The following is a 15506-nucleotide window of genomic DNA, read 5'->3' as shown; positions in this document are numbered from 1 at the left end:
ATATCCATTTCTAACGCTCAGCACGTAGAGCTGCACGTCTTTTCGGATGCTTCCGTGAAGGCCATCGCTGCAGTGGTCTACTTGAAGGTGGATTTGGACGTTGGATTTGTCATTGGGAAGGCTAAATTAGCTCCTTTGTCTGTCCATACCATCCCACGGCTCGAGCTGGGAGCTGCGGTCCTCGCTGTCGAAATTGCGGAGCTGGTGTCCAGAGAACTGGATGTCAAGATTGATGACATGAAGTTTTACACTGACAGCAAAGTCGTGCTGGGTTATATTCACAATGTTACCCGCAGATTTTACGTGTATGTCAGTAACAGGGTGGAGCGCATCAGGAAGTTCTCGAGCCCCGAACAGTGGCACTACATATCCACCAGTCAGAATCCAGCAGATGTAGCAACTAGGTCAGTTCCTGCTGCGCTTCTGTCAAACACCAGCTGGCTCACCGGGCCCGAGTTCCTGCGGCTACCCATGAAAGAAGATGCACCTATGGAGACATCTTATGGCCTTGTGAACCCAGACTCTGATGTAGAAGTGCGCTGTCACCTCACGACATGTACCGACATAAATCTGGACTCTAAGCGATTTGAAAGGTTCTCAACCTGGCAGTCTCTCATCAGAGCTATCGCCACTCTGATTCACATCGCTGAGACCATGAGAACCAAGAGCACACAAGGAAAAACAGAATGTAAAGGTTGGCATCAATGTTCAAAGATCCATACATCCAACAATCTGCTGAAAGCAAGACAGGTTATCATTAGATGTGTCCAGAGTGAAACATATCACACTGAGATGTCTCGTCTGAAGCAAGGACTGGGCATCCCGAAGAGCAGTCCATTGAGGAAGTTGGATCCTATCCTTGACAGTGATGGACTCTTGAGAACTGGGGGTCGACTTCGTCATTCAACTCTCAAGACAGAAGAAATGCACCCTCTCATTGTCCCTGGTCGCAGCCACATCGGTGGTCTGCTCATCAGCTACTATCACGAGAGAGTTAAGCACCAAGGCCGGATCTTTACGGAGGGAGCGATACACGTTGATGGCATTTGGATGATTGGCGTCAAGAGGTGCGTTGCGAGACATTTGTTCAAGTGTGTGACGTGTACCAAGCTCAGAGGAAGGACAGCTGAGCAAAAGATGGCCGACCTCCCTTCAGACCGGTTAAGCACAGAGCCACCTTTCACCAACGTAGGCATTGACGTATTTGGGCCTTGGACTATCTCTACCCGACGCACACGTGGAGGTGCTGCTTACAGCAAGAGGTGGGCAGTGATCTTTACCTGTCTCAGTGTGCGTGCAGTTCATATCGAGCTGATTGAGGCCATGGATACATCGAGCTTCATAAACGCCCTTAGACGATTTTTCGCCATTCGGGGTCCGGTGAAGCTGATACGCTCCGATTGCGGCACAAATTTCAAGGGAGCATGTAGGGAGCTGAAAATACTCCTTCGAGATGACAAGGAGCCTAACGTCTTCCGGTTCCTCAGCAAAGAGGGCTGTACATGGATCTTTAATCCACCACATTCCTCTCACATGGGTGGAGTGTGGGAGAGGATGATTGGGATCTCCAGGAGGATTCTGGACTCCATGTTGTCGCAGAGTCAGCCATCTCATCTTTCTCATGAGGTTTTGTCTACATTCATGGCGGAAGTGTCCGCCATAATTAACGCTAGACCTCTGACGACTATCTCTACAGATGTGAGTGCTCCATCGCTCCTTACTCGAGCCATGATCCTTTCCCAGAAGGTTTGTAGTTCTCCTCCTCCTCCAGGGAGCTTCGTCGATGCAGATCTACACCGCCAGCAGTGGAGGAAAGTCCAGCACTTGGCCAACATCTTTTGGGAGAGGTGGAGGCGCGAGTATCTCCCGATACTCCAGAGTCGGTCCAAGTGGCTGAGGAGCCGCCCCAACATCAAGGAAGGAGACATAGTGCTTCTTCGTGATCCTCAGGTGGAGAGGAACCAGTGGCCTATGGCGCTGGTCACAAAAACCTTCCCTTCAAGCGATGGCAAGGTCAGGAAAGTGGGGCTCAAGGTCGTCAGAGGAGAGACCTCCAAGACCTTTCTTCGCCACCCATCACAGAGGTGGTGGTGCTTATGTCTCCCTAAGGTGACATGAACCTTTGTTTTACTCCCCTAGTGTTTATCTTTCATAGTGGTATTGTGTTAAATACCAGGCGGGGAGTGTGATGTTGCATGTGTTTTATTTTGTGAAAGTGTTATAGCGCCTCCTGTGGTCTTTAGGAAGAATGCAGCCTTTCCACAACATTTTTATGTTCGCATCCTCATTGGTTGTTCAGGTCACATGATCTTCCGCTATCGAGTCTCATGATTAGTTGCAAAAGGCTAGAGGACCGCATGGTTGAGTTTCGAGGCTTCCTTTTTTTTCATCTGGTTTCATCTGCCTGTGTAGAGCTTGGAGCAGCTTTGTGTGTGAGTAGATTAACTCATCTGTGATTATAAAAAACATTTCTGCTCATATTTCATTGCATTATATAATATTTATTTACATTATTTCATTATTGTATTTACAGTTTCACATGATTAAAACAGCTTGGCATGAAACGCTGTATCCTCAATAAACGGAGTTCACGCACGTCCTGCCTACTCATCATTGAAGCTACGTAGCCACTTCAGTCAAGTTAAAAAGTGTTTAGCTGTCTGGTGATGTGTGCCTTGCTAATTGCTAATTAATTTATTTATTCCCATTGCCCAATGTCAGCACTTACCTTTATTTATTTTGATTACTTTTAGAATGAACACTAAGATTACGATTATTCTAATAATCTCTCAAAAAAGGTTCATTTTTCCTTTTCTTTTTGTCCATTGGCTGAATCAGCACTGTTGATGCAATATTTCTGTGCACAATTTTGTATTATATAAAAGCTATAAGTAAAGTAAAAAAAAGAAAAAGATTTAAATGAAAGAAGCCTGGCTAAACAAACTTACTGCGATCATTTTGATTCAAAGGTTGCACAAAAATGTGTGATATCACCTTTTTCTGGGCCCTGGCGACTTCAAACACACAAACAAACACATATATCCTCATGTAAAGAATGTTTTCATGTAGGACCACATATTAACTCTCACACTTTATTATAAATACATACTACTTGATCTTTTATTTTAAACGTTAAGACATTCTCAGAAACCAAATGGCAGCAATCATTCCTTAATGGTAAACAATTTGAATTTCTCATATTTGTGACTACTGACATGTTGACCTTATACGTCCCATGTCTGTTAATAATTGATGTCAGTGTGTTCCTGGTGTTTCAGACCCAGACAGGTCATTGTGTGACTGGTTATCTGAGCCGTCATACTTCATCAGTGAATTCATTGACTTCTTGTTTGTATCTTTAAAAACATAACCAAGTTATTTGAACATGGTTATTTATTAATAATATTTATCAATCAATAATTATTGGTGCTGGTCTATTACTCTTTAACATCTTCAGTGTTGAAAGATGTTAAAGAGAATGGATTAATCGCCATACTGTTAAACACTGGAACACACTGGGTTACATAACAACCTCCCTTCAGGAAGCAGGAAAGAAAGTCTGAGGTGGAGGCCGAGAGCAGCAACAGTAGTCGCAGTAACAGTACCCACTACCGACATCTTGTTTGCTCTGAAGACTATGTGGTCCTCCAGTGTGGATACAGACTTCTTTCCTTTACCTGTCAGGGAGGCTCTACGAGGATCAGGTGATGCAAATTCTTTGAGCCCAGGCAGGAGGTTTCCTGTCATAGGCAGCAGTCTGTCCATTCGCATTAGGTCCATCTGAAGGCTCCGGCTCAAAGGCATCAGAGTATGGGTTCTGAAGAATTTTGAGGACCCTGTTGACCTGAAGGACAAAGCACACATGACAACAATTAATCCTTGAGGCTGAAAATAGGATTTCAATTCCCTTAAGTAAATATCATAAAAACACAAAGAATCACATAGCTCCACTGAGACAATTCAGTCCATTAATGCAACACAGAGTTCTTTACCATTGATGGCTGTTTGTCTCCACCTAATGGGCAACTCAAATTACAGTGTTGTCAACTAGGTCTGCTATATAAACTTCACAAATACAATGCCCTCTCTCTTGCTCCATATATAAGAATGTGTTTGCTGACAGTAAAGTCACTAAGAGGACTGGTAATGCTACCGTTAGCAGGTAATGCAACTACCAAATCTTCATAGTTTCTGAAGCCATGTGCTTTTTTATGTGCACAGACATATGCCCATACAGCGTTACTGAAAATACCAAATTCATACAGCTGAAAGTGAGCCATACACTGAGGTTAGCCCAGTCAGCAGTATTTTTGCTATTTAAAAAAAACTGTTGTCCTTTAGGGAATAGTTTCAAAGTTATCCAGTGCAGCACTGCCTGTCTTACTATTGATTCTGTGTCAGGAAACATCATTTTCTTTCGTCATTTATGACACAATTGCAGACCAATTTCCCTGAGAAAAGCCTATGATACACTATTAAACTCTCTGTTGCTTTTTAGATCGGCTTTAATGGATCAAAATGGAGATGTGGAAAAAACTTTTATAGGTCTTCTAACCTCAGAGAAGTCTCCCTTTTCTGCAGCCTGAATTGCATTCTGAGCGATGTAGTTGCGCAAGACGACATGGGGGTTGGTGCTGTTCATCACACTGAGCCTCTCCTTTTTGATGAGAGACAGGTCCGTTGTGCCATCGCACTCCCTGGCTAAACGCCTCCTGGTATTTCAGTGCAAAGAAATTGGTTGAAAGACATATATGCATAAATATATACTAATCATATATGACAATAATATTAAAGAACATACAATGTACTGTATATTAAAGGTCCTATATTGTTGAAAGTGAGATTTAATGTCTTTTTTGATAATAAAGCTAGGTGCTATATAAATACTGTGAAAATATCAAAACGCTCAATCCACAGAGGAATGAACATAGCCTGTATTCAGATACTTCGCCTTCTCCTTTTTTTAATATATATTTGGCACTAGTAAAGTTGTGGGCAGTAAAACCAAAACAACTAGCTGAAAGATGCTAAAATGCTTCATAGATATAAAGGGAACTGCAGAGTCCTCCTTTTTTCCTACCTGTATCTGCTAACCCAGCGAATCCAGTCCTCGCGCTGCTTTTCCTTCAGCTCATCCTGATCCGTCTCAAGCAGCTCCTTTAGCCTTCCCATCCGTTCCAGCTGCTGGGACACACCTGGCGTGTCTGCCACCATCCCAAACATGACTGGGTTGGTTTGTGCCATGGACAGAATCATCGCCAGTTCACTAGAAATGCAGAAAATGCTTGATGGTGACCACAAAAAAAAAACATTAATCCTACCAAATGCTACAAAACACCCACACATTTAACTTACAGATTGTCTTGGAAAGATTTTTCCCCATAATGCTAGCATTGAAATGGAAAAAACGGACAGAAATGATGACAAGAGAGATTTAATCATCTAAAACCAGTACTGCTCAACTAGTATTGAATGCACTGTTATTAGGAGTATATGGTGGGGCAGCTGGAGACTTGATCTTCTTATTATAGCTGCTTTATGAAGAGACACACGTATTCAACCACCATACACTCCCTCACCGGTTCTCCATAGTTGGCTTATTAGCCACCTTTAGCTCCTCAATAGAGGCACACTGCTGTAGGATGAGGTCCACTGCTGGCCCCACTGTGGCCCTCTCACTGTCGCCCTCCTCAGGCCAAGGGACACGGCTCAGCAGGCGGAAGGTGTTGGTGAAATCTGCGCCTGCAAAGACATGTTAGAGTAAAATCACAAGACTGCAAAAGCATAACTAGAAAAAAATATATGTGAAGGCTCAGTAGTTTTTTCCATGTCCAACTTCCTTCCATGAGTCATTTGTACCAGTGTTGTGCATGAGGCCCAGCAGGTCTGATACCAGCTCGCTGTCCTCTGACTCCCCTCTTCTGACAAGGCCCAGCTTTTTCCTCATGATACCCAGGTAGAAGGCTTCGTACGTGGGCATGAATTCATCCAGGACAGGCCCTGCCTGAGCTGCGTCCAGCTCAGAGCCCAACGCCTCCGCCAGGCGAGCCAGGTTCCAGCGGCACACAGATGGCTGCGCTTGGTATGAGTAGCGCCCTCTTTTGTCTGAGGCGTTGCAAACGAAATCTGGATCAAATCTGACACAGAATATGACACACCATGGCATGAAATATTGTAATTTTACTTCTACAAACATTTAAGTGGAGTTGAAGTATCAGTTTTTCATATTCTGAGTGATCTAATTGCTAAATGCAAAAGTATAGACGGCGCTCTGGTCAATTAAATAAGTGCAGACTTTCTGCAGCCTACCTGTCCATGAAACCAAAGGGGCCATAATCCAGAGTAAGACCCAAGATGCTCATGTTGTCTGTGTTAAGGACACCATGGCAAAACCCAACACACTGCCACTGGGCCACTAGCTTTGCGGTTCGCATCATCACCTGGGGATAAACAATCCGATGACTGAAATGCTAGAATATCAGCATGAAATGAACCAATCTCACTAAGCATGCCACTGTTTAAGATGAGTTTAAGATTGTATCACACTCACCTCTCTGAAAAAAGCCATATTCCTCTCTTTCCGGTTGCTATGAGTCTGCTGGATACAAGGATAAAAAGTCTCAATGACATAATCCAGCAGCTGAGCGCGGATGTCATGCCGCCCTGCACTGGGACCCTGCAGGCCTGAGAAATCATCACGACCCCGAAAGATCTCAAAAGATCCAAATCTAAAACAAAAGTCAGAGAAAGATAATGAACTCTCCAGAGACAGCACATGACCAAAGTTTAAAAAAAAAGAAATATTTCCTACCTGATGAAGGAAGGGGCGAGACGCAGGACGACTGAGCAGCGTTCAGGAACGCGCCTGCCACTGTTGAGCGGATCTCTGCTGACGTAGAGGTCAGAGGTCACCAGGGAGGCTGCCCGGGTGCTGGGTATCCCCAGGGCAGCCATGGCCTCACTGCACAGGAACTCTCTGATGCTGGAGCGAAGCACCTTCCTGCCATCACCATCTCTGAGGAAATTGTAACGTGTCTGATTTTCAACTCTGAATAATATGTTGAATGTTATGAATCTTGTATTTTGTTACAAAACAAGACCTGCAATGGTTTGTGCTTTCCAGGTACATTAATCTAACTATTCCATTAAAAAGACTGAGTGAGACTGGTGAGATTTATTGTAAATATAAAAAACAAGAATAATGAACAGTTCCAAATATTCACTTTACTTTGTATTTTTTACAGACCAAATCTGTAATGTGTACTGGTTCTCCTGATCACACAGTTGTTGAGCAACGGGGGACACATCTGATGTGTGCCAAGCAGTTAAGCTCTTAAGCAGCTCAACTTGGGTTAATGCATTCACATGCCTCCGGTGAGAAAAGACTTGTGAAAGACTGGCTGTGTCACCTGCTGAAATACTCTCACTTGGTGCGAGAAAACCTCCTCCAACATCATTTTGTCACAGAGCTTTAACCTGCTTCTGATGTAGATCTGATGGTCAGTGTTGTAAAAAGTCCCCAAAAGTCATACTTGGGTAAAAGTAAAGATATTGTGTTTAAATATTACTTTGGTAAGAGTGAGAGTCACACATGATTTGAGTAAAAGTCTTGAAGTATCTGATATTAAATGTACTTAAGTGTCAAAGTAAAAGTAAAATTTAATTATGAATGTCTTTACATGTATCTATATACTGTATACTATGGGCCAACTGATTATCAGCTTTGGCAATTAGCGGATCCGATGTTCAGTATTTCCTGATTATCGGAATAAGAGTTTTTTCTATCTTTGATATTACTGATAAAATTATTTAATGTGCTACTTTGGCTCTGATACAATGTGCAAAGTAAAAAGCAAGTAAAAGAGTAAAGAATATACTGTATTATTGGCCTACAAAATTAAGTGGCGTATGTAGGAGCCCATTCCTGCCAGTTCAATAAATAATTGATGAAAACTAAGCTTCTGTAAAATAAATAAATAAATAAATAAATTCCCATGGTAGGTAATATTAATTATGAGATAAACAGTCCAAATTATGAGAAAACAATAGATTATGAGATATCAAATAATAATCATGACATAAAAAGTCAATTATAAGATAAATGTTGATTTAATCTAAAAATTTCGACTTTTTAACTTATTATTATTACTTTTTTATTTCATAATTGTGACTTACCGTGGAAATGTCTTTTTTTCCCTTTAACTGGCAGAAATGGGCTTCTACAGAGTAGCAGAGAATGGAAATACTGAGGTAAACTACCAGCACCTGAAAACTGACAAACGTGTTGTCTTCTTAAAGTTAGACGGCATGAGTTACCTGGAGTAAGGTGTGACTCCGGCACCTTTCACCTGAATCTCCCATCGCCCATGGGTGCCCGACTCTACCTCCCCCAGGTACATCACCGCTCCATCTCCCAGCTGACCCGCAAACAGGCCGAACTGGTGCCCGCAGTAACAGTGCGCGGCCGGCTCGGAGCCCGGCAGCAGCCTGGAGCCGCTCAGGTACTCCGGGCTCAGGGGATTATTCAACACGTCCTGCTCGGTCAGGTCGAGCAGAGAGAGAGCCGACTGGGACTGGGCCACGACGGTCGGACGGACCAGGGGCTGGAGAGCTCGAATTCGGGAGAAGCATGCCGCTGGGACCGTCCGGGAGCCGGGCTCCTCCGAGTCCTCCACCGGCAGCCTTTTCAGCGCGGTGTTGTTGAAAGGTAACCGCTCCAGAGCCGCGGACTCACACCGAGAGGGCTCCATGAAGACTGGCGTTTAATACGAGCCAGTCAGGCATTATCAGGGCTGTGTGCTGGCTTTAATACCTGCTGGATGACATGAAGGCGGAAAGCAGCCTTCAAGGGCACAAAACACGTGGGAAAACAGCATTATACAGCAGTAATCCAATGTTATAGCCTACCAATGGTTTAAATCAGAACAAATAAAAAAAGACTGAAAACTCGCAAATAAAGGAAAAGGAAAGTTTTATAAAACCGCAGAAGAGAGCTGGAAACACAGCAGAAAACACCAAACACACATAAAATAGTAATTATTATTTATTAACACTGTTGAAGCCATTAGAAAGACAGACAGAGCATTATTGTTTCATTCTTTGAGACCGCAGTGCAAAGAACCTCCAGCAGGTGGCGATAACAACTACAAAAATGTCATGAGCTGTTTAATATAAACAGAGAAGAAGAAGCAGCCTCTGAAAACATCAGTTGAACCATGTATTATAACTGCTTGTTCTGATTGAGATACATTTAATTAGATCGCTGGTCTCATTTGGAGGAAATGGTTTGTAGATTTAGTCTGATAGCTACCTCCGCCCCCTCTCATCATCCTGTCACAATTCTTTTCTAGCTTAATGTGGCTGGGTTGCTAGGCTATCTGGCTAACCTCAGCTAGGTTCACCACAGCTAGTTGATCAAATCTTCATCTCCGGTGTGGAAACATGGACTCGGCTGTCTTCACGGCCCTTTCCAAAGGTTTGTTTGCTTTGAAGACAAGAAGCATTACGATTAGATATGTGGGGAAACTTTGAGTTAGCGACAGTTCAGCTAATTTTGACTTTTAACAGTGCTACTACCTCTAAGTTAGCTTTGAAAGCTAGCTTATTGGCTTCGGATAGTAACGCTGCCTTCACGTGTTTTATTTTGCACTGTAAATCACTTTGAATACATTGTGAGCTCTCTATGTAACTTACAGACTATACAAGCATGGTGGAAGTAGAGCTAACTGGGTTTGAGCAACGTTGTTGTTTGTGAACACGCACTCTGTGTTTCTCGTAAGGTTGCGTTCAAAACACATCGCTGTTGTATATCTGATACACAATAGCACTCTGCCAGCAGGATCCTGCTGCTGAACTGTACTGTTAACATTTACTGTCCTCATATTCGTTTGTTCTTTTATCATGTGAATCATTTTCGATAATTCTGTAGAGTAATTAAGAAGATTTAAAGCATTTTATTTCAAAACAAATTCACCACATTAGTCCAAGAATGACTTTCAGGAATAACTGAGAAAACAGCTGTTGATATCAGCCCCAGTACAGTCCAGTTTTCTGATCATTAACTTGGCATGTATCAAGTAGACAGATGTCATACCAGATTAGTTGAATTAGGATAAATATGACAGATGGGTCAGCTTTATTCCCTTTCAGTCTGAGTGCTCTTGTATTTCCCAGGTGACCCCTTACCTCTGGCATCGCTGCGCCTCCTGGTCCCACCTCTCCAGCTCATGACAGCCTCCATGTGGGAGGTTCTGAAGAAACAAGATGTCATGAACTACTGGAAGGTGGCAGAGTTTGTCGCCCTGGTGATGGACATGGTCCCAGAGCTGCTCATGCACAAGCACAGGACGCAGCTTAACCTGGGATTAAGAGCCAGGGTGGGTGCCAGTAGACAACACAAGGCATTGATAGCTGATGTATTGAGTTTTTTAAGACAGAGGCAGTGATATGTAGTTATAGACAGTTAATGACATGTGAGCTATATTGTATATTTAATGGCAATGTGTTCTTTTTCTCCTCATCAGTATATTCTAGAGTTGTGCCGAAGTGAAGCGCTCGTGGACCCTGACTTCATCATGGATCATCTGGAGAAGATTAAACCGCAACACTCCAACCTGGTGGATGTAAGTGTGTACAGTCTAGATTAGCAGATTTCACTTCACATGGCTATTTTAAAACTCCATCAACAGCCATTTTTACATAATTTCTGCCTCCTTATAGATCAAATGCAAACATATGCTGGTATTGGCTGGGCAACACACTTATCAAAACCACTTCAGCAGTTATCCAGTAGTGGCTTTGTAATATGTGTCATTTTTTATTTCTACATTGCAGATAAAAGAATCAGAAGAGGAGGTAGCGGTTAACTTTCTTGAGTTGATCCAGACTCTGCTCAAAGATCCTGAAGAGAGACAAGACTTCTTCTTGGTGAGGCAGTATCAACTACTCTTCTGTGGAGCCAAATTCAACTCGCCATGATTGATTATAATTTGTATGAAATGTAGTTCTGTTGCACACGTTCAGTTGTTGTAGAATCTGGCAGGTGGTACAAAGTGCTTGGAAATATGTTTAAACCTTTAAAAAAGACCCTCTTGCAGACATTACATATGTCTTTTTAAGTAGCTTTAAGTAGCTGACTTTAGGTTTATATGTATAATGTAGTAAAATAACTTGTATCACTACCCATTGTTGGTTTCAAAGGAGGTCTTCCCTGCTGAGTATGGACCTCAGTATGACAGCGACTTGCAGACACTGTTTTCAGAGTTCGTCTTTCGGCTAGCTCAGCTGTTGCCAGTACCTGACCTCGAGCAGGTAAGAGGTGTTATTTTGACAATAAGTTATTACTGTGAAATGACTTAAAGCAGTGTTTTTCAGTCCTAGTACTTGGGGACGAGTGAAATAGGAGTGATCAGCACATAAGTGACAGACATACAGGACGCATGTAGCACATAATGAGCTCTGGTAAAGTAGGAGGTTAATTATACGGCCTTACCAGCACAGACTAAAACTTCTGTCACACAAACCTCTCGGCACAATTTATACATGACATATACATCCAGTATGACAGCACTGATAATCCCACCAGTAGGTAAGCAGTAATGTAATGTTCAGTGACACTTAAATATAGCTTCCTGCTAATCAAATGCACATGTAAAGCGTTAATAGAGTATGTGGAGTACAGGGTAGGTGCAGAGCAGTACTTAAATAACAAATCAATTTTAGAAAAAGTAAAATATTCTAAAATTGTCTTTCATCTGCAAACTAAAGTTGTGCTATCCTGTTTTTGAAGTTTTTTAAAGTTTTTTGATTGAATTGGCATGATGTGTGTTTTCATATGTTTTCCCCACAGACTGTTTCCTGGCTCGGAGCTGAATGCTCTGTGTTGGAGGAGTGTGTGCGTTCAGTCTCTGAGCCTACAGACCTGAAAACTCTGCTCCAGCATCACAAACACCTCGGGCATTTAGAGCAGCATGGTAGGTCATTTTCCGTTACCACATCTATTATGTTTCATGTTCACTGTTGAAGACAGAACTGAAGACAATAACTCATGTATCATTCTCGTTCTTTGTCTAGTGCCACCTTCTAGCATGGGCGACAGCATCCTCTCTTCCCTCTCTGCAGTTCTCTCGAGCAGAGTGACAAAACTTACAGAACAACCTAACCGATCAGAGCCACTGGAAGGCCTCGGTGATGACACACACACTGTATCATTTGTTGACGACGTGGCAGTTGAAATAATCACAGTGACTGATTACGCAGAGGTTGAATTGGGCACAAGCACAGACATCGAGATGGTGATGGGAGCAGACTGCTGTGAAGTAACAGACACTATTACAGTGGCTGAAGACTCGCTGGTAGTGCTTCCTGATGAGACAAACAGGGAAGAAGAAGTAGAAGCGGGGGAAGAGGAAATACAAGACAAATCTGAAAGTAGTTTGACAAACATCATCCTTCCAGAAGCTAACACGGATGATTTAGCATCCTCCCAACACAAAGCCTCAGTGGGACCTCACGACTGCCCAGACTGTGAGAAGAAATTTAAATTTGCTTCATCGCTGACTGCCCACAGGGTTATCCACACTGGAGAACGCCCCCACCGCTGCGATGACTGCGGCCGCTGCTTCTCTTTCAGGCAGTCCCTCGACAGGCACAGACACACACACAAAACTGGTCGCAAGTACAACTGCGTCATCTGCGGGGAGACCTTCCACTCCTTGTCAGCCCGCACGGAGCACAAGCAAACACACATGGAAGACGGTGTTTACACGTGTCATCAGTGCAGCAAGACTTTTAACTGGGAGCTGGCACTGGCGAGGCACCTGAAGACTCATACTGATGATCACAATGCAAACAAGCCAACAGAGAGCCAAAATGATGACCAAGAGGTTGTTGAAGGGGATCAAAATGTCAGTGAGGTGACTGCTGCACTCACTGAGCCTGACAGCCAGCTGCAGGCAGATCATGATGCAGATGGTGATCTGGAGAGTGTAGAGGTTCAGTGCAGTGAGCCTCCCCCCTCTGAGCCTGAAGGCGCTGCCCCTGAAGTTGACAACGAAGTCATTTCGTTAGTGAAGGTCCGCACAAGTGGGCGCAAACGCAAACCGACCATGAAGATCCAGGTGATAAATTTACAGAAGCGCATGACCACTAAAAGGAGGAAGGAGATCCCCAAAGCGAGCCCTCCAGAGCTGAAGCCTTTGCCTTTCAACTGGTAAAACCCATCTGTCTTTATTAACCACTTTGATCTGTTTATGTAATTACGGTTTTATCACAGAGAAATATACTGTGTATTATGTTAAGTTGAATATATGGTGGCTGTGACATCAGGCAAATGGAGCATCTCATGTTTTATTTATTTTTTATCTCTCTAACAGTGCAGAGCACTCTTATGGGTCATCCATGGTCTCATCAAAGGACGATGATGAAAGTAAGTGTTCATTTTTTGATCCTTCTCACTACATATACATGCATAACCAGAGATATGAGAGCTTAAACATAACATGTTTGGCTTGTACATATTTATGACTTGATAGGCAGCTTTATTTCTTTTTTAATTTGGATATATGGAACACGTTTGATATTGGAACTTATTAATTATCTCTGATATTTTCTGTTAGAGCAGAAACAATTCATTGATAACGTGATTGACAGAAAATTATTCAGCAAGAATTTTGATTATTGACTACAAGTTTCTGTGAATTTTCAAGCATAAATGACAAACATTCTTTTGTTCCAGCTTCTCAAATGTGAGAATATGCTTCTTGTCTGTCAGTTATTTTAGGAAAATTGTAATCTTTGATCTTTTGTTTTATTTATGGAAAAATTACAAGGTAACTGTTCATTTTAATCTCTCCAAAATGCAAGCATGTAGTTTTTGCTGTTTCTTAGCACAGTGGTAATATCTTGCTCCAGTCTCTAATGACTTTGTTTCTCCTTAAGGTTCTGTTGCAGACGGCTCATCAGCTGCCTTCTCCTGTCCCAAGTGCTCCTTCCACCACTCAGAGGAAGCACAGGTCCAGCAGCACATTGACAAGGTTCACTCTGTTGAGGCTGAGGACGACAAACTTTCCCTTCATCCCCTTGCAGATGAGGAGGGACGTTTTAGTTGTCCTGACTGTGACAAAAGCTTTAAGTTCCAATCCTTACTAAAAGCCCACCAACGCATCCACACAGGTGAGCAGCCCTTCCTATGTTCTCAGTGCGGACGGCGGTTCTCCTTCAAACAGTCACTGGAGAGGCACAAGCAGACGCACAAGTCGGGGCGCAAGTACGAATGTCTGATCTGTGGGGAGTTCTTCAAGTCCCTGGTGGCTCAGAGGGAGCACAAGAGCACCCACATGGAGAACGGAGAGTACCTGTGTTCGGAGTGCGGCCGGGCGTTTGCCTGGAGGTCGGCGCTAGTGAGACACCTGAAGACCCACAGCGAGGATGCTGACAAGGTGGAACGTTCTTACAAATGCCCTCACTGTGACCTGGGCTTCACCTGTGCCAGCTACCTCAACAGGCACCTGCAGACTCACCAAGAAGAAAGAGTGCACACCTGCAACTGTGGAAAGAGCTTCGCCTACAGGGCAGCTCTCACCGCACATCAACGCATCCATCAAAAGGAGCGGCCGCACACCTGTACGCAGTGTGGGAAGGGATTCCTCTACAAGGGGGGTTTGCTGAGCCACATGAAGATCCACTCAGAGGAAATGCCCTTCATGTGCTCCTTCTGTGGTAAGAGCTTCAAGAGGGAACGCAACATGAAGAAGCACGAGCGCTGCCACACCAGGGAAAACGTTTTCAGCTGCTCACAGTGCGACAAGAGCTTCGTCTATAAGGCGACGTTGGTCAGACACGAGCTGACTCACTCAGGCGAGAGGCCGTACCTCTGCTCCGACTGCGGGAAGGGCTTCTTTTCCCATGCCGAGCTTCTGAAGCACGAACGTTTCCACACAGGCCACAAGCCCTTCCAGTGCCCCCACTGCGGCAAGAAATTCACTCAGTCTTGCTACCTGACCATCCACCTGCGCTACCACACCGGAGTCCGGCCATACTCCTGCACAGAGTGCGACAAGAGCTTTCTGAGCGCCAACCGACTGAAAAGACACCAGCGAACACACTCTGGGGAAAAACCATACCTGTGTGTGGAATGTGGGAAGGGGTTCCGGCAGTCATATAATCTGAAAATGCATCAGCGGACACATATCATGAAGTTAACATAGTCGAGACTTGACTTTACTGATCAGAGATTAATATTTTGGGGATTAAACAGTACAAGATTATAGATTAGTTTAGACTGACACAAAATCTACTGTAGATGGATGATTTTTACGTTATATTGTGCAATTGCAGTGAACTACAAAGTATAGAGACTCTCTTGCAGGAACAGGTTCATGTTGAATGTGCTATTTTTCTTCCATTTGAATTCCAGGTTGCGTTTCCATTAAAGCACTGAGCAGGGGAATGTGTTTTTCAGATTCATTGTGGTGTTTTTTTTTTCCCCAAATCATGTTGGCTCCATC

At 43.6% G+C, this 15506-nt stretch overlaps 2 protein-coding genes across 2 annotated transcripts; one reads left to right on the top strand and one right to left on the bottom strand.

The window, feature by feature from the left end:
- Nucleotides 1-3700: 3700 nt before the first annotated feature.
- On the bottom strand, nucleotides 3701-8750 carry selenoo2 (selenoprotein O2). Its single transcript, XM_073481136.1, has 9 exons — nucleotides 8317-8750; nucleotides 6812-7015; nucleotides 6551-6728; nucleotides 6310-6440; nucleotides 5860-6137; nucleotides 5580-5742; nucleotides 5081-5266; nucleotides 4556-4712; nucleotides 3701-3844 (listed from the first exon to the last, which is right to left on the bottom strand). The coding sequence occupies exons 1-9, from the start codon at nucleotides 8748-8750 to the stop codon at nucleotides 3701-3703; spliced, it is 1875 nt and encodes a 624-aa protein (XP_073337237.1).
- A 458-nt stretch (nucleotides 8751-9208) lies between these two features.
- Nucleotides 9209-15459, top strand: LOC141008390 (uncharacterized). The gene is made up of 9 exons (XM_073480726.1): nucleotides 9209-9475; nucleotides 10174-10376; nucleotides 10524-10622; nucleotides 10834-10926; nucleotides 11200-11310; nucleotides 11849-11972; nucleotides 12073-13210; nucleotides 13374-13426; nucleotides 13939-15459. Exons 1-9 carry the CDS (start codon nucleotides 9442-9444, stop codon nucleotides 15204-15206), a joined length of 3123 nt encoding a protein of 1040 aa, XP_073336827.1. The 5' UTR covers nucleotides 9209-9441; the 3' UTR covers nucleotides 15207-15459.
- The last annotated feature ends 47 nt before the right edge of the window (nucleotides 15460-15506 follow it).

The sequence above is a fragment of the Pagrus major genome, chromosome 14 (assembly GCF_040436345.1).
Source record: "Pagrus major chromosome 14, Pma_NU_1.0".
In the NCBI taxonomy this organism is placed as follows: domain Eukaryota; kingdom Metazoa; phylum Chordata; class Actinopteri; order Spariformes; family Sparidae; genus Pagrus; species Pagrus major.
This window is presented reverse-complemented; position numbering and strand designations above follow the sequence as displayed.